Source organism: Hemitrygon akajei, chromosome 3 (assembly GCF_048418815.1).
Source record: "Hemitrygon akajei chromosome 3, sHemAka1.3, whole genome shotgun sequence".
Classification (NCBI taxonomy): domain Eukaryota; kingdom Metazoa; phylum Chordata; class Chondrichthyes; order Myliobatiformes; family Dasyatidae; genus Hemitrygon; species Hemitrygon akajei.
In genome coordinates this window covers 41,146,221-41,165,463 of record NC_133126.1, presented here as the reverse complement: position 1 = coordinate 41,165,463, position 19,243 = coordinate 41,146,221, and the positions used below count along the sequence as shown (strand labels likewise).

Here is a 19,243-nt window from a genome sequence, read left to right as displayed (position 1 = left end):
AAAATATGCAAAGCAAAGATACTTTACAGAAAAATAATTAATCCTAACAACTGAGCCATGAAATTCTGTAAGGGTTCTACTCAACTGAATTCTGCCGCTGATGTAACTTCCACTGTCCTTTCACTATCAGCATTTTCTGTTAGGAAAAATGTTATTCAAAAGTAAAACTGAAAATACCTGAGCAAAATCTATGCTCATATTCCCTGTCAATCTACTGTTACTGACTATACTTGTGAACCACATCCCTCTACCAGTTTCCCACCAGGTCCCTTTGCTACCCTGTGAATAGTAATATAAATGCAATCATTCTAGTCCTGCTGAACCAGAGTTTGGCAACAAGGTAAGTGAACCCTTAGTGACAGAACAAATTACTGAGGCTATGCTCTTCAAATGTTTCTGGTTGACCCTTGTCTCCTGAGTTTGCAACAGTTTTTAAATGTCTCTGTAGCTTTTAATACATGAACACACCTTGTAATGCTTTAATTTTTATAAAGGAACAAAAAAAATAAATAATTATCTTTGTCTTCCTAATTGCCATGTTAGGAAATCCTCCATTCAAAGGAATGGAGATTCTGATCTTGCGTAAGGTTTTGCTAGCCTAGGATCACAAAAGTGGGTTGCATAAGATCATAGTCATAGAATAATGCAGCAGAGTAAAAGGCCCTTCAGTCCAATTCATCCATGTTGATCAAGGTGTCTAACCTAGTTCCATTCGCGATGATTTTGTCTTTATCCCTCTAACCTTTTCCTATTTATGTACCTATTCAAATGTCTCCTTAATGGTATTGTTACTGCATGAACTACCTTCTCTAGTAGCTTGTTCCACATAGGCACCACCCTTTGTGTGATTGATCTTTGGGTTCCTTTTAAATCCTTCTCCTCTCTCATAAAACATGTCTTCTCTAGTTTTTGATTCCCTTTCATAAGAAAAAGGTTGCGTGCATCCACACTTTATGATTTTATACACCTCTATAAGGTCACTCTTCAGTCTGCAATGCTTTGAGAAATAAAGTTCTAGCTTGTCCAACCACTCCATAGAGGTATTTGAGTCCTGCAATATATTTGTAAATCTTTACACTCTTTCCAGCTTAATGGTACCCTTCCTGGCAGGTGATACACATGAAATATCTCTACCATTCACAATGTGGCAACTATTCTTACCACTTATTTCTTACATCTGCTTTCCAATTTGATCCTTTAGTACCACCTTAGTATCCTATTCCTCAAATATCACCAACTACAAATTCACATAAAGCCAACAACTCAATTTAATCTGTATGTCACATTTAACAGAAGTAATTCAGAATCACATTATACAAGCTTTGATGTTTATCTTGCTAATAGTTTATAAGTCTCAGTGTTCCTACAATGTCATTTTCCTTGGGCTATCGTTTGAAAGGTGGGAGGTAGATTAACTCCACTGAGAACACTTCAGGTGTCAGGATTTGACATTCCAGAGCAGCAATGGCCCTGAAAGGTTCAGTTGTAGAATCAATATCAGGTTTAATACCACTGGCATACATCATGAAATTTGTTGTTTTGCAGTGGCAGTACATAGTTATAAAAAATTAAAGTAAAAAGCAGTGCAAAAAAAAGAGCAAGAACAAAACTTAATCTTCTTGCCTGGACCAACAGGATTATGGTAGAGCAGAGTGCAGAAAAAATGGGTGTGTTGCTATCTTGACATTGGATAATGGGCCTTTCATTAGTCAGTATCCAAGCTGAAATCATGTCTCAGCATTTCTCATCATTTTGGTCAAAGTACAGGAATTATATGTTCCAAAAGTCCTTGTGACATAACGTCCTAGAGATGAAGTTTTATTAGCATCCGAGCATCTGTAGCAAAATGTGGAGGCTATTAAAGATGTTATATTGTCATGGGTGTTCCTAGTACATTGAAGCAGCTGCACACTTGTGGTTAATGATGCCATGCAAAGACTGCTCCTTTCCTTGCCCTCTAAAGTAGATGTGTTGAAATAAAATACATCTTAATCGAGTGATGCTTACTATTGGCAGTGAATAACGCATTTTCAAGAATCCACGTATTTTCTTGCATTTCAGGATGCATTCTTTTTTGTGCCATTTGTGTTTATTGTTTTGGCTTTTTAAATATTAAATTTTAAATATATTTATACAGAGGTAACACACTCCTCAAATGCAGGGACTGCCAGAAATGTGCAAAAGAAATGCTTACCCAAACCAAATTATCTCTGATCATCAGTGCTCTTCCGGACTGACAAAATCTCTTGTTGAAGAGTAGAAAGATTGAATGGGCCCTCCTTTTATTTTGAGGTGGTGGAGAGATGAAAGAAAAGTGATTAATTAACAAACGTAAGACTCCTTCCATGTTTGTATACGCATAAAGGTTTTTGATGGCTTTACCTAAAACATACCCGGATCTTTGGGCATTTCATCTTAACCCATCCCTTTTGAACTATTTCCTCTAATAACAGAAAAGTAAAAAAGCTGAAAAGAAAGTTGATAAATCCATTCCTGGAGAAGTTAAGATTTCAGTTGGTCTCATAAAACTAATAAGGAGTATTATAAATATTAATTTCTCATTATCAGTCAAGCTTATAAAAAATATATACATTGTAACTTCACAGATATACAAATTGAAATTTAGTTGAAATTTAGACTTGGCTTTTCATCAGTGGAGAAAATTCCCCTGTTAAATCATATATGATTAATTAGCACCTGATTAAATGGAGATTAAAAAAAAAACTGCAAATGCTAAGACCCTGAAATAAAAACAAAGTGAAATAATTAATGGTCTGAGCCCAATAATTTCGGTAAACTAATTTGTTTTCTTCCTTTCCCAGTTCTGATGAAGGGTCGCATGCACTTGTGTGGCTGTTAGACACTACATCATGCTTAGAGTGAGCAATTCTCCAATAGCATTAGTTGTGTATGCTTGTATTATGTTTTCTATTTGGGCTGATGATGCTGATTCAAATAGCTGTGATTTTTGATCATTTTATTTTTTGACTTTAAAAATTACAGACCTTTGCCAAGGTGCCATGAAAAGATTTGACACTAGCTGAAAAAATTTACCCTTGGTGTCTGCACTGATTTTGTTCCTCTACAGTTAATCAAAAGAACATGGCAGCATACACTGGATGACCTCCTCCATCAATAACTATTAGAAACTAATACAGTTTTATACTACTATAGTAGTATTGATAGAGTACTAATTTGTTCTGTGTTTCATTTAAGTGCATAATTTGTTACTCAGTTAAATGGTAATTTGTCTTTTTTATTTTTTTTAACCATTTCCATGAAACTTAGCTAGCTAATTGGGGCAACCACTTATTTAGGCCAAAATGCACTGGTCCCAATGTATTGCAATTAACTGGAATCCAAAGTGTTGTGATTTGACTATTTATGTATTCCGGATGTTTTGCAACTAAAGCATTATCCAGATATCACAAAACTTCCACCCTTTTATGTTCTAGTTCAATTAACCTTTTAATTGGTTAAATGGTTAATTCAATTAACCCTTTCTGCACCAAAATGCAACATTTTTTGTAATCTAGTGCATCATTTTTGTAATCTAAGCATCTTTAGAACTCCACTGTTCCTAGGTTCTATTCCATTTTGGGTCTAAGATTGTTGTACTAGCAGTTAATCTGTATTGAAATGTATTTGTCACTTTTTTGTCCATTCTCTTATATCTATCAAGATCTTTTGAAATATTTTATAGTCTATGTTTCCATTAACAGTACTTGAGTGACAAAGTCTGCATCATCAGCAAGTTTCAATGCATTACTTCTATGTTATCAGGATCGAGAACAAATATATAGCTGAATGCTCAGCATAAATACTGTCAGACACAACTAATAGTTTCCTGCCAATTAGATTTATGTACCATTAACTCTACTCTTTGGGTATTTAAAATCATGAATAATTTGATTGAATTTGATTCCACTTGTGAAGAACAGCAAAATTAAAGGTCATCAATATAAGATACTCACCAACTTTATTTTAAACTTAAGAGATACAGCACAGTAACAGGCCATTCTGGCCCAACAAGCCTGCACTTCCTAATTATAACCATGTGACCAATTAACCTTTGGAGTGTGGGAGGAAACCGGAGTGTCCAGAGGACATGGGGAGAACATACTAACTCCTTACAGACAGCTGCAGGAATTGAACCTGGGTCACTCAAGCTGTAACTGCATTACACTAATTGCTATGTTACCATGCCGCCCTCATAGTTTCAATCAAACATGAATTTTTACAACTTTTAGTGGTAGGTATGCAGAATTTATTAATATTAAATATGAGTCAAATTGATAACAATCATAAAAGGAAGAAGAGGCTAAACATTTATACTAAAACAGATGATTGAGAATAAAGTGGCCAGAAATGACAACGAGCTAGTAACCTCATCTCTAATATTATCCATTCTATATAGTTCTTCTATTATTTTTCCAATATTTTAACCAATTCAGTAACATAAAATTTGATTTAACTTTATAAGCTTTAATGTGAAATCTTACTGAATTCCTTCAAGACCTTCCAAAAGTTATATCTACGGATATTCTGCTTGGCTGCTTATTGAAAACTTCAATTAGGATTTTAAGACATGATCTACCCATATCAGATCCAAGTTGGCTCATTCAAAATATCTCAAATTCCTCTGAACAATAACTTTATAACAGATGCTAGATTAACAAGTGACTATTTCTCTGGTTTCTCTTTCATTGTCCTTAAATAAGAGTTATGCTTATAATTTTCCAGTCCAAAGGGACAATTGCTGAATAGGAGAATACAGCTCAATCATCTAGCTTCCTTGCTTACTTCCTTTCAAACCCTAGGATGGAAACCATCAGTTCCTGAGGATTTGTTAGTGGTTATTAGTATTTTTGTCTGTACAGTGTACTTGTTCAAGTTAGTGTAAACCGAGCTTTTGATTTTCATGGAATATGATTTTCTTCCATTGGGAAATCCATTTCCTCATTTTCATTTACAATATAACCACCAATTTTTAAAATATCCTCATTACTCTTGACTGATATCCCTTAATATTTTTTGTGCTTACTTTATTTTCTTTCTCTACAGCAATAGTATATTTATAAGGGAACTAAAATGATGTAAAACATACAAAGTATTACAAAAAAAATGACAACCAAATGACATCATAAAGCAGTGTTAAAGGAGTGTCTCAGAGGAAAGACCAAATGAGAGGCAGAAAGCATATGAGGGTTAAATGGTCTTGAGAAGGAGGGTCATCAATGGTGCTCTGATGAAAGTTCACAAAGTTAGAGAAAAGCAGATATCTCAAAGAATTGCAGAGTCGAAGAAGATTGTAATGAGAAGGTACTTAAAAATGAGGATCTTTCCCAATAATCTGGATAATTTTGCTACAGCTTTCCTTTAGTTTTATTATCTCTCGCCTCTTTCAATTCAAGCCATAAAAGTTTTACTTGATAAATAACCTCGTTCCAGCCTTGCATTGCTATGCCTCTCCCTCCCTCTCCACAAAAGCACTACCTTGAACAAATAAGACAAAATATGTCATTATCAGTTTGATATTGTCAGCTTCTGCCTCATTCCATGAAAATGATTCTTTGAGAATTTGGAATCTTTGCAACCAAGTTCAAAGTAAATTTATTATCAAAGTACATATATGTCACCACATACAACCCTGAAATACATTTTCTTACAGGCATACTCAATAAATTGAATAATTATAATAGAATCAATGGAAAATCAAACCCAAAAGGGTGGACAGACTGTATGCAAAAGTCAACAAACTGTGCAAATACAAAAGAAAAAAATAAACAAATAAGCAAGAAATATTGAGAACATGAGATGAAGAGTCCTTGAAAGTGAGTCCATAGGTTCAGTGATTGGGCAAGTGAAGTTGAATGAGGCTATCTCTTCTGGTTCAAGAGCCTATGGTAGAGGGGGAATAACTGTTCTTGAACCTGCTGGCGTGAGTCCTGAGGGTCCCATACCTTCTTCATGACTGCAGCAATGAAAAGAGATGCATGCTGCTTTCTTGTGACAACACTCCATGTAGATGTGCTCAGTGGTGGGGAGGGATTTATCTGTCATGAACTGAGCTGTATACGTTTTGTAAGATTTTCCATTCAAGGGCATTGGTGTTTCCATAAAAGTCTGTGATGCAACCAGACAATATACGCCCCACCACACACCTATAGAATTTGTCAGTTTTAGATGTCATGCCAAATATTTGCAAGCTTCTAAGTAGAGGTGCTGCCATGAATAGCACTAATTGCACTTATGTGCTGGGTCCAGGACAGGTCCTCCGAAATCATTAACACCGAGGAATTTAAAGTTACCGACCATCTCCACCTCTGATCCCCTGATGATGAGTGGCTCATGGACCTGTGGTTACCTCCTCCTTGTCAATAATCAGCTCCTTGGTCTTGCTTTCATTGAGTAAGAGGCTGCTGTTATGGCACGACTCAGCCAGATTTTCAATCTCCCTCCTATACATTGATTCTTCATCACCTTAGATTCAGCCAACTACAGTGGAGTTGTCAACAAACTTAAATATGGTATTGGAGCAGTGCTTAGCCACACAGTCAAGTGTAAAGTGAGTGGAGCAGGAGGCTAAGCACACAACCTTGTGGAGCACCCATGTTGAGATCAGTGAGACCTGACATAGATTAGGGGATTACTTTGTCGAGCACCTTTGCTCCATCTGCAACAGAAAGGTTTCCCAGTGGCCAACCATTTTAATTCCATCCCCCATTCCCATTCTGACATGGCCTCCTCTACTGCCATGATGAAGTCACTCTCAGGTTGGAGATTTCTGGAGACAAAATGTGTCAAATCGTATGAAGTGTGAGCAGACAGCCTTCACTATCTCTTGTAGTAGGAAAGTCAAGTTCTGAAGAAATTTTTCCTCCATCTCAGTTCTAAATGCCTTGTTCCATATACTTAAGACACTGCCTCCTCATATCAGACCCTTCAACCAGGAGAATCATTCTCTCTGCATCCAATCTGCCAATGAGATCCCCTCTCGTTTATCTAAGCTCTAATGATTAGAGTACCCGTCAAACTGCCCTGTCTCTTCTCAATCAACAGTTCTTTTATCCCTCCAAGTATCAGTTCAGTGAGCCTTTAATATTCTCCTACATACAGTATATCCTTTATCCGGTACAGAGACTAAAACTGCATGCACAGTATCTGGTAACAATCAACACTGGCATACCTCAAGGATGAATGCTTAGCCTATTGCTCTATTCTCCCTACACCCACAACTCTATGGCTAAGCACAGCTCAAATACCATTTATAACTTTGCCAATGACACAATTATTGTTAGCAGAATATCACTTGGTGACATGGAGGCATACAGGATTGAGATAGATCAGTTGGTTGAGTGGTGTCAAAATAACAACCTTACACTCAATGCCAGCATGACTAAGGAATTGATTGTGAACTTCAGGAAGGGGAAATTGAAGGACACACACCAATCTTCATCTGGCCCGTCAAGTCTGCTTCACCATTCAATAAGATCATGGTTGATCTGGCCTTGGACTCATCTCCACCTACCTGCCTTTTCCCCACAACCCTTTAATTCCCCTACTATGCAAAAATCTTTCCAACCTTGTCCTAATTATGTTTACTGAGGTAACCTCCACTGCTTAACTGGGGCAGAGAATTCCACAGGAAAGGATGAGTAGTTTCAAGTTCCTGGGTGTTAACATCTTTAAAGATCTATCCTGGGCCCAACATATTGATGCAATTACAAAGGAACAACAGCGGCTATATTTCATTAGGATCTTGAAGTGACTTGGTATACATCATCAAAGACTCACAAATTTCCACAGATGTACCGTGGAGGGCATTCAGACTGGTTACATCACCGTCTGCTATGGAGGGGTAACTGCACAGGATTGGAAAAAGCTGCAGGAGATGCAGATTCAGCCATCTCCATCATGGGTGCTCACTAAGCACTTGAGCAGAGGACATCTTCAAAGGGTGATACCTCAAAAAGGTGTATCTAACTTTAAGGACCCCCATCACCCAGAACATGCCCTCTTTTCATTGTTACCATCAAGGAGGTGGTACAGGAGCCTGAAGCCACATACAGCTTCTTCCCCACCGCCATCAGATTTCTGAATGGACAATGAATCCATGCACGCTACCCCCCATTTCTTTTCCTTTTTATTTGTGCTCTTTTTGCACTGCTGATTTAATTTTATATGCAGGTGATATTAAACCTGATTTTGATTCTGATTTTAAGGTACGGTCTTCTGAGGTACTACAGTTCTATATATACCTGTGCTCCTCTACATATATCTGTTCCAAGGCATTCTTATTTCTGTACCGAAAATTTCTGACAATAAAGATCAACTTTGTTATTTTCTCTTTGAGAGTGTAATACTTTCCTGGATGGCAAAACGCTCTAGGTTGTCAAACAACACACACAAAATGCTGGTGCAACACAGCAGGCCAGGCAGCATCTATAAGGAGAAGCACTGTCGACGTTTCGGGCCGAGACCCTTCGTCAGGACTAACTGAAAGGAAAGATAGTAAGAGATTTGAAAGTAGTGGGGGGAGGGGGAAATGCAAAATGATAGGAGAAGACCGGAGGGGATGGGATGAAGCTAAGAGCTGGAAAGGTGATTGGCGAAAGTGATACAGAGCTGGAGAAGGGAAAGGATCATGGGACGGGAGGCCTCGGGAGAAAGAAAGGTGGGGGGAAGCACCAGAGGGAGATGGAGAACAGGCAAACAACTAAACATGTCAGGGATGGGGTAAGAAGGGGAGAAGGGACATTAACAGAAGTTAGAGAAGTCAATGTTCATGCCATCAGGTTGGAGGCTACCCGGCCGGTATATAAGGTGTTGTTCCTCCAACCTGAGTTTGGATTCATTTTGACAGCAGAGGAGGCCATGGATAGACATGTTGTTTACCTATTCCATTCTCATGCTAATTGTAGTCAGCAAAACTTCACAAACAAATGAGCTGAGTGAGGCTTTTTAAAATTATATATTAATAAATAACTGATTCAATAAGGAGTAAAGGGCAACATACTAGAGAAATACCCCCTCTTTTTCAATTACATCAACAAGAGGTTAGACAATCTTGAGTTGTTTTCTCTGGAGTGTGGGAGTCTGAGAAAAGTGTGGTTACCTACCTCAATGATTATCATCCAGTAGCACTTATATTCACTGTGAATAAGTGCTTTGAAAGGTTGATGACATGTATCAACTCCTGTTTGAGCAGCAATTCCACAACCTATAGTCTCACTTACTTATTTTTTCTTTTTTGTATTTGTGCAATTTGTTGTCTTTTGCACATTGGTTGTTCATCTGTCTTTGATGTGTGCAGTTTTTCCATTTACTCTATAGGGTTTCTCTGTATTTACTGTGAATATCCACAAGAAAATATATATATACATACACACACACACTTTGATAATAAATTTACTTCGAACTTTGAATTTTCAGGTGTGATCTTTAAAAGTATATAAAATTATGAGGGGCATAGATAGGCTAGATAGTTAGAATCCCTTTCCCAGGATTGATATGTCAAATTCTAGAAGGCATAGCTTTAAAGTGAGAGAAGGCAAGTTTTTTTTTGAACAAAGAGTATTAGGTGCCTGGAATGTGCTGCCAAATGTGTTGATGGAAGCCAATATGATATTGGTATTTAAAAAGTATTTAGACAACATGGACATGAAGGGAATAGCGAGATATGAATCAAGTGCAGGTGAATTAGTTTTATTTGGCATCCTGGTCTGCACAGACATAAAGTACCATTGGGCCTGTTTCATGTTCTCTACAGTTCTGTGTTCTATCAGAATTTGTGCATCAATTTAAATAGATTCTCTAAGAAAGAACACCTGCTCAGCGCAGCCCTAAAATGTTAGCCTTGATTATATTCTTTGATGATAAACCCATAATTCTAATTCTGATAATACATTCTAATTCTGATAAAAACATCAGCCATTATATTTGGCTCCACTATCCATCTTCCTCAGATTTTTCTCCAAATGGAAACAGGGAATCAATCTTGGTGAAGATGGGAGTCAAATAAAGCTACATCATTGTTCCAACTCTGTGCTTTAATCTTTCCTGCTGAAAGACACAGTGGCTTTATTTATTTAGATACAACAGTCCTTTCAGTCACGCCACACGGCAATCCCCCGATTTAATCCTCGCCTAATCACAGGACAAATTACAATGACGAATTAATCTATCAATCAGTACATCTTTGGAATGTAAGGGGAAACCAGAGCACCCGGAAGAAACCCATGCAGTCACAGGGAGAGCGTACAGACTCCTTTCAGGCAGCGGTGAGGATTGAACCCTGGTCGCCGGTACTGTAAAGCGTTGTGCTACCATGCCACCCTGTGGCAACCCAGGATCAAAACCAGAGAAGAAAGTCATGCTCAATCACAAGGGACTGCCAAAATAGATCAACTCAGATTTAAGTGTTTCACATGTGTTTTGATGCTTGATCAAGTAGGTTCCATTTAAGTCTTCTTATAGAGTACTTGTTTTAGCTTTCTGGAGAGTGAGTCATCCCAAGGGATTTAACAAATTGGAATTCTATCTGACTTTAAAACTAATCCATTGAGAAGAAATATTTTTAAGAGACTACTAGACAGGTATATGGAGGAATTTAAGGTGGAGGGTTATATGGGAGGCAGGGTTTAAGGGTCAACACAACACTGTGGGCCAAAGGGCCTGTACTGTGCTGTATTGTTCTATGTTCTAAATGCTGTTGAATGAAGTGAGAAAGTGGAGTTAGGGGAGGATAAGGGAAGAGATTTTAAAAAAGTTATTACTTAAGAAAGCTACAAATAAACCATGATAGAAGGATACTTATGAAAAAACACATGGAGGGAGACCGAATACTGGACAACTTACCCCCTCATTGTAACCGCCTTTAGAAGGTAAAATAAACTGTAACAAAATTATTTAGTTTGTATGTTTGTGGTTGTTGAAATTATCCACTTCCCTGTGGATTTCTGGCTACACCAATTGGAAAAAGACAGAACGTCTTCAGAATCTGAATCAGAATCAGGTTTAATATTACTATTAAAATTTGCAGCAGTACAGTGCAATACATAATAAAACTATAACTTACAATAAGAAATATGCATAAACATTAAATTAAATAAGTAGTGCAAAAAAAGCAAAAAAAGAAAAAAAATTATAGTGAGGTAGTGCACATACATTCATTGTCCATTCAGAAATCTAATGGCAGAAGAGAAGAAGATCTTCCAAAAATGTTGAGTGTGTGTCTTCAGGCTCCTATACCTCCTCTCAGATGGTGGTAATGAGAAGAGGGCAAGTTCTGAATGGTGAGAGTCCTTAATCATAGATGCTGCCTTTTTGAGGCAAGTCGTTTTGAAGATGACCTCAAAGGCTAGTACCCATGATGGAGCTGGCTGAGTTTACAACTTTCTGAACTTTTCCCGATCCTGTGCAGTTACCCCTCCATACTAAGCAGTAGTGCAAATAACCTTTGGTGACATATTAAGTCTCATCAAGCTCCTAATGAAATATTGTCACTGTCATGTCTTCATTGTAAATGCATCACTATGTTGGGCCCAGGATAGATCTTCGAAGATGGTGACACCCAGGAACTAGAAACTGTCCACCCTCTCCTGCTGATCTTTCAGTGAGGATTGCTGTGTGTTCCCTTGACTTCCCCTTCCTGAAGTCCACAATCAATTCCTTGGTCTTACTGACATTGAGTGCAAGGTTGTTGTTATGACACCACTCAACCAGCTGATCTATCTCACTCCGGTATGCCTCCTCATCATCTGAAATTCAGCTGACAATAGTTGTGTCATCAGCAAATTTACTTCATGAGTACGTCAGCTACACTGAAGGTTTGAACAGCATTTGGTTCTAACTGCAACAATGTGAAGCTGCTGATAATGTTTTTCTCACCGTGGTTAAGTTAGCTGGTAGCCATTGATAAGCATGTTTTCATTTAAGCAATTAATTGTTATATTTGAAGACAAATAGTTTATTGTTCAGAAATATTGTACAAAGTACAAAGTAAATTTATTATCAAAGTACATATATGTCACCATATACAAGCCTGAGATTTGCTTTCTTGCGGACATTACACTGAAAATATAAAAAAAACACAATAAAAACAATGAAAGAGCACACCCAACAGGACGGACAAACAACCAATGTGCAAAAGACCACAAACTGCAAATACAGAAGAAAAAGGAAAAAAATGCATTATTCATTACAACCAGAATATAACAATTCTGATAATACATTCCTTTAGCGTGAAAATGCCTTTCTTGCACATTCTTGGTGTAGGCATTATGTACAAAATAATTAGAACTTCTAGCCACAATTTTTAAAATAATGTAGTTCTCAAAATAAAATTGAACAAAAAGGTCATTCATACCTTATTTTTTCCAAGATACTGTACAGATGAGACTTGAGGTAGAATTCCAGTTTTATGCATTGATACTTTTGGAAAAACTGGCTTTAAAATCCGATTGGGATAACCAGCATGCTTTGTTGTGGCTGGCACATTCAGCTTTGGCAGTTCCACAGGGATTTGACGTCGTATAGGGATACCCTGCAGATAATTTACAAGAAATAAAATCTTGTATGCCTAACAAATCTTTATGACAAATCTCTCCTGTAAATGAAAATATGTTTTAGACTTGGTTTAGCATATTAATGTAAAATCAGTATCTAAAATGAAACACACACAAAATGCTGGAGGAACTCAGCAAGTGAGGCAGCATCTATGAAAAAGAATAAACAGTTGATGTTTCGGGCTGAGACCCTTCATCAGGACTGTATAGGAAGGTGGGTGGAGGGGAAGGAGGACAAGCTAGAAGGTGATAGGTGAAGCTAGGTGGGTGGAGGAGGGGGGGATGAAGCTGGGAAGTGATAGGTGGAAAAGGGAAAGGGTTAGAGAAGAAGGAATCTGATAGGAAAGGAGAATAGTCCATGGGAGAAAAAAGATGAAGAGGGGGCAACAGGGGACAGTGGTAGGCTGGTGAGGAGAAGATGAGGACCAGAATGGGGAATAGAAGAGGAAAGGTGGAGGAAAACAATTCCTAAAAGGAGAAATTGATGTTCATGCCAATAAGTTAAAGGCTACCTAGATAGCATATGAGGTGTTACTCCTCCACCCTGAAAGTGACATCCTGGTGGCAGGAGAGGAGGCCATGGACTAACATGTCAGAACAATAATGTGGAGAGGAATTAAAATAGTTGGACACTGGGCAATTCTGATTTTTGCGGATGGAGTGAAGGTGTTTGACAAAGTGGTTCCCCAATTTACATCAGGTCTCACCAATGTAGAGGAGGCCACATCAAGAGCACCAGATACAGCAGACAACCTCAAAAGATTCAAAGGTGAAGTGTTGCCTCATCTGGAAGGGCTGGGCCCTGAATAGTGGTGAAAGAGGAAGTGAATGCGCAAGTGTAGCTTTTCGATTGCTTGCAGGGGTACATACCAGGAAGGAGAAAAGTGGAGAAGGACAAACAGACAAGGGAATCATGGAGAGAGCGATCCCTGTAGAAAGATATATTTTGTGGTAGGATCTTGTTGAAAATGGTGGAAGTTACGAAGTATGACGTTTTGGATGTTGAGGCTCATGGGGCAGTAGGTAAGGACAAGAGGTAGGTAGGAGGCGTTGTGGATAATGAAGTAGGTTTTCAAAGCTTGCAGAGAGATTTAGGCCAGTTAGAAGAGTGGGCTGAACGATGGCAGATGGAGTTTAATGCTGATAAGTGTGAGGTGCTACATTTTGGTAGGAATAATCCAAATAGGACATACATGGTAAATGGTAGGGTACTGAGGAATGCAGTAGAACAGAGTGATCTAGGAATAATGGTGCATAGTTCCCTGAAGGTGGAATCTCATGTAGATAGGGTGGTGAAGAAAGCTTTTGGTATGCTGGCCTTTATAAATCAGAACATTGAGTATAGGAGTTGGGATGTAATGTTAAAATTGTACAAGGCATTGGTAATCTGAATTTGGAGTATTGTGTACAGTTCTGGTCACCAAATTATAGGAAAGATATCAACAAAATAGAGAAAGTACAGAAAAGATTTACTAGAATGTTAACACGAGTGAATCTGCAGATGCTGGAAATAAATAAAAACACAAAATGCTGGCAGAACTCAGCAGGCCAGACAGCATCTATGTGAGGAGGTAGTGACGACGTTTCGGGCTGAAACCCTTCATCAGGAGTGAAGTAACATGGGATGGTCAAGAAGTGTGGGGGCAGGTGCAGCACTTCTTCCGTTTGCAGGGATGAGTGCCCGGAGGGAGGTCGGTGGGGAGGGATGGGGAGGATGAATGGACAAAGGAGTCGTGTAGGAAGCGATCCCTGCGGAAAGCCGGTTCCCTGCAAACGGAAGAAGTGCTACACCTGCCCCCACACTTCTTCCCTCACCACCATCCCAGGCCCCAGACAGTCCTTTCAGGTGACGCACCACTTCACCTGCGAGTCAACTGGGGTGATATACTGTATCCGGTGCTCCCGATGTGGCCATTTATACATTGGGGAGGCCCACCGCAGACTGGGAGACCGTTTCGCCAAACACCGGCGCTCAGTCCTCCAGCAGTGGCGGGATCTCCCTGTGGCCACACACTTCAATTCCACAGACCACTCCCACTCCGATATGTCTGTCTATGGCCTCCTCTACCGTCAAGATGCCACACGCAGGTTGATGGAGCAATACCTTATCTCCCACCTAGGTAGCCTCCTACCTGCCAGTGTGAACATCCAACTCACAGACCTCCATTGATACCCCTGCCCCCCCTTACCCCCATCCCTATCTATTATTTTAGTCTGGTTCTCTTTCTCTCTCTTCCCCCCCCCACTATAATCTCCCCCCAGCCCTACCTTTCTTTCTCTTTTATTTCCCATAATTCTCCACCTTCCCCCTAGCCCATTTCCCTCCAGTCTATCACTTCCTAGCTCTCTACTTTATCCCTCCCCCCACTTCTTATCCCCCCTTGACCATCCCATGTTACTTCACTCCTGATGAAGGGTTTTGGCACGAAACATCGTCACTACCTCCTCCCATAGATGCTGTCTGGCCTGCTGAGTTCTGCCAGCATTTTGTGTTTTTACTAGAATGTTACCTGGGTTTCAGCACCTAAGTTACAGGGAAAGGTTGAACAAGTTAGGTCTTTATTCTTTGGAGCGTAAAAGGTTGGGGGGGGACGACTTGATAGAGGTATTTAAAATAATGAAGGGGATAGATCGAGTTGACGTGGATAGGCTTTTTCCACTGAGAGTAGGGGAGATTCAAACAAGAGGACATGATTTGAGAGTTAGGGGGCAAAAGTTTAAGGGTAACACGAGGGGAATTTCTTTACTCAGAGAGTGGTAGCTGTGTGGAATGAGCTTCCATTAGAAGTGGTAGAGGCAGGTTCGGTATTGTCATTTAAAGTAAAATTGGATAGGTATATGGATAGGAAAGGAATGGAGAGTTACGGGCTGAGTGCGGGCCAGTGGGACTAGGTGAATGTAAGTGTCGGCACAGACTAGAAGGGCCGAGATGGCCTGTTTCTGTGCTGTAATTGTTATATGGTTATAAGAGGAACTCTATCCCTGTTAAGATGGCAGGAAGATAGGGTGAGCACAGATGACTGGGAAATAGCGAACATGCAGGTGAGGACAGCATCAAGAAGGGAAATCCTGTTCTTTGAAGAAGGACAACACCTCTGATGTCTCGGAAAGGAAAACCTCTTCTTGGGAACAGATGTGGTGGAACAAAGGAACTGAGGTAAGGTTTATAAAAGATATCAGTAGACAATTTGCCTGCTGAGATGGAGACAGAAAAAAAAAAAATCGAGAAAGGGGAGAGAGGTGTCAGAAATGGAGCAAATGAATTTAAAGGCAGTGTGGAAGTTGGATGCAAAGTTGATGAAATTGAAGAGCTCAGCATGGGTGCATGAAGCAGCACCAATACAATCATCAATGTAGCACAGAAAGACTTAGGGAGCATTACCAAGGAAAGCTTAGGACATGGACTATTCCATATAGCCAACAAAAAGGCAAGCATAACTGGGCCAATGTGGATGCCCATGACTACTCCATGAGTTTGAAGAAAGTGAGAAGAACTGAAGGAGAAATTGTTGAGGATGAGGAGCAGTTCCGCTAAATGAAGGAGGGTGGGGGTGGAGGGGAATGGTTGGGTCCTTTGTTGAGAAAGAAGTGGATAATTTTAAGGCCTTCTTGATGGGGAATAGAAGTGTATAGGGATTGGACATCCATGGTGAAAATGAGGCAGTTCGGGCCATGAAATTTAATGTTATTGAAAAGATTGAGAGCATGTGAAATGTCACAGATGTAGGTGAGAAGGGACTGAATCAAGAGGGATACAGTGGAGGCGAGTTATGCAGACACAAGTTCATTGTAGCAGTAGCAGGGAGAGACAATCAATTGTAACCTTTAAGCTAAATAACATTCATAAACAATGAACAACAAATTATTGATTTTGCTTCAAGATTCTAATAGAAATTTAATTCAATCTTTAAAAGATGAAGCAAACTAAAATAAACCCAGTTCTTTTAAACTCTAGAAAGTATATGAGAAATGATATGAATGCAAAATCTACCCAAATGCCTCTTGAAACAATTTAACTTTTACATCAATTATTTGGTATCAAGCCATTGGTAGAAAGGCTCACGGTTATATACAACGCAGATTTGCTTGAGAAAGTGGCCTTTTTCAACTAATGTGCTCCCTCTAGTGAAGAAACCTCTGAATTCTATTGGCAATACAGTTCTAGAATGGTGATCCTCCAGCAGCAAAATATTAAATAGTGAAGTATATTCAAGCGGACATAATAGGTGACAGTAAAACTTGTGGGTGATGGCATTCCTATGTATTTGAAGGGTGGAGTGATGAAGGTTGTGAAGTTAAAAACTGGTGGTGTTTTGCTTGGCCTTTACTTCCATTTCTCTTCTGGCCTCCACCAAATAGTTGCTTAATACTTTCTTGGAAGTGATTGCTTAATGTTCAAGGCTAGGGTATCATAAGTTCTATTCAAAGGTGCTACTCACTGGGTGCAAGCCAAGCAAGGGTGAGTTGCATATATTGCTGTGACTATATTTTTAAATTTCCAAAAATATGATCACTTTATTTATGGACTAAGATGTTATTTTAAAGGCCTGCAACATCACGCTACTTGTGTTCAAAGCAGATACGACCCAACTTTTGAGCAACCATGATTTATTCAGTTGGACTCCCACCAGAACATCACATAATTGCCTCAGTTCCTGTTTGCAGACTTTATGTCCAGAAAGCACAACATCTCCATATAGCTGAGGAGAACTTGAAGAATCCTGTACCCTGTAAAAGTGAGTTCCTATTCAATGGGTACAAGTCTGATTTGGAAATGAAGTACTGTTCATTCACGGCTGCTGGATCAAACTGCCTGAACACCTTAAGCACTGCGGGAATAACTTCTATTGGAGAGCTTCAGCAGTTCAAGAAATCAGCTCACTACCACCTTCTCCTAAGCTCAGCTGCAAAAGGAGAAAGATTGGGCATGAGGCTAGCAATCCCATCCCATATAAACCCAGAACTAAATAAACACCAACAGAAGCTCCAAAGACTTAATCCCTGGGAGAAGAAGGATCTTCTATGATGGAAAACTTGAAAGACTAGCCCAGGATAGAGTACTCTAATGAGCTGCTGTCAGCAGCCCATGCCCAGTAGGAATGATGGGCTTAAGAAGAATACATGGGCTTTGTTTGTGATATGCACATCCAATAAATGAATGAAAAGAACCTGAGGCTTTCCAGGAAATTCTGATTATCTGCATATTCAGTCTGTGGAATCTGCCCTAAAGTAAAATCTAAATCCTTTTAGAAATATTTTGGAATAGATTGTCACCTTCACCACAAATCAGTACACCCCTTGTATGATGTTACTTGAAAGGCAATGAACGCCATCTTGCTATTGATTACCTGCTATATTTTGTATTCTATTGTAATGATATTAGGCTTGCATCAAAAGAAATGTTTACAGTTTTAATTACTTTTGAGCATATTGTTAATTTCAAATTAATAATTAAATATTGCATTGGGGGACAGCAAAAGGTTAAGCAATATACCAGTTTCTCACATCTTACCCGTTTCCGTCCCTTATGGATTCTCCATAGATTATGAACCACACTTGGACTTAAATTGTTTGCATTTCCTTCTAAGCATTTAACTGAACGATGTACTATATTGGTTTGTCTTTCTGCCAATCTAAAAAGAGAAATCACTATTTAATAGTTTTACTGTAATACTTAATGTAAACTAGTATCCTCCTTCCTAAATTTAAATCATTTATAACTTATTAAAAACCTTAAATGGATTGCATTTTCTCGCTATGAATTTTAATTCCGTTGTCATGTTTTATGCTATCAGGAGGAGAGGATGATTAATTGATTGCACAGTAAAACTCACTCCAAATGTAAGTCTGCATGCATACCTGGTTTACCGAGTACCTCAGGTCAAGCCAGTTTTGCAGAGAATCCCATAAACATTCAGTAGGTGCAGAGCCCAGCACAGAGCAGGGAACAGTATGATGGTAGAAACCCAATGGAATATCAATAATATTTACAAAATAATTCTTCAAAAACCACTTAAATGTAAAGCAATTCCTTAAGATGAACAACTTAAAATGTCATTTAGCATTGTTTTTGTGGAAGAAATGGATTGAAAAGATTTTCAACTTTTACACCTATAAGTATAAATCTAGTTTCTAAAAGCACAATAAAATAATATTTTATAAAATTATTAAATGAAAGCATTTCAGAAATACACAGAAATAAGAAAATTAATCCAAAACAGGACAAGATCTTATTTGATCATTATAAGTATATTGATTTAATAGTGAAAACAGGCATTAAAATTTAATAGGTATTTTTTCTACAGCCAAAAACAGATTAACCACCATCAGAAACAGATTATCATGTATTACCTTGAATGAAAACTATGTCTTACCTCAGATCATGAAAATATGGATGCTGCAATGCATGCTTAGCAGTGATTCGTTCTTCAGGATCATACTCCATCATTGCATGCATCAATGAAATAGTCTCAGAACGAGTGTGAGGAATGAGACATGATATTCCTGTTCCCTTCTTTTTTGGAAAGTTAAAACTCATAGCTCGTGTTCTGTATCGGAAAAAAAATTAAGAAATCACACTAAGCTGTTTCATCCTAAATGTCTGAACTCCAAGTATCACAGGAATATAGAAAGATTGCTTAGAAGGAGAATCATAAGGAATTTATCTCTGTTAC

The 19,243-nt window shown here is 38.7% G+C and overlaps 1 protein-coding gene across 7 annotated transcripts in view; it reads right to left on the bottom strand.

Moving 5' to 3' along the window:
• The window catches only part of LOC140724897 (MAPK/MAK/MRK overlapping kinase-like), a 109,534-nt gene that overhangs the window by 35,379 nt on the left and 54,912 nt on the right, over positions 1-19,243 (bottom strand). For all 7 annotated transcript variants that reach the window (XR_012098209.1, XR_012098208.1, XR_012098211.1 and 4 more), the window contains 4 exons: positions 18,944-19,117; positions 18,082-18,202; positions 12,371-12,547; positions 2,195-2,279 (listed from right to left, as the gene is read on the bottom strand). Coding sequence is in view for 2 of the 7 variants with exons in the window: in XM_073039654.1 (XP_072895755.1) it covers positions 2,205-2,279; positions 12,371-12,547; positions 18,082-18,202; positions 18,944-19,117 (547 nt within the window). In the remaining 5 variants the exon portion in view is untranslated. The remainder of the gene's footprint in view (positions 1-2,194; positions 2,280-12,370; positions 12,548-18,081; positions 18,203-18,943; positions 19,118-19,243) is intronic.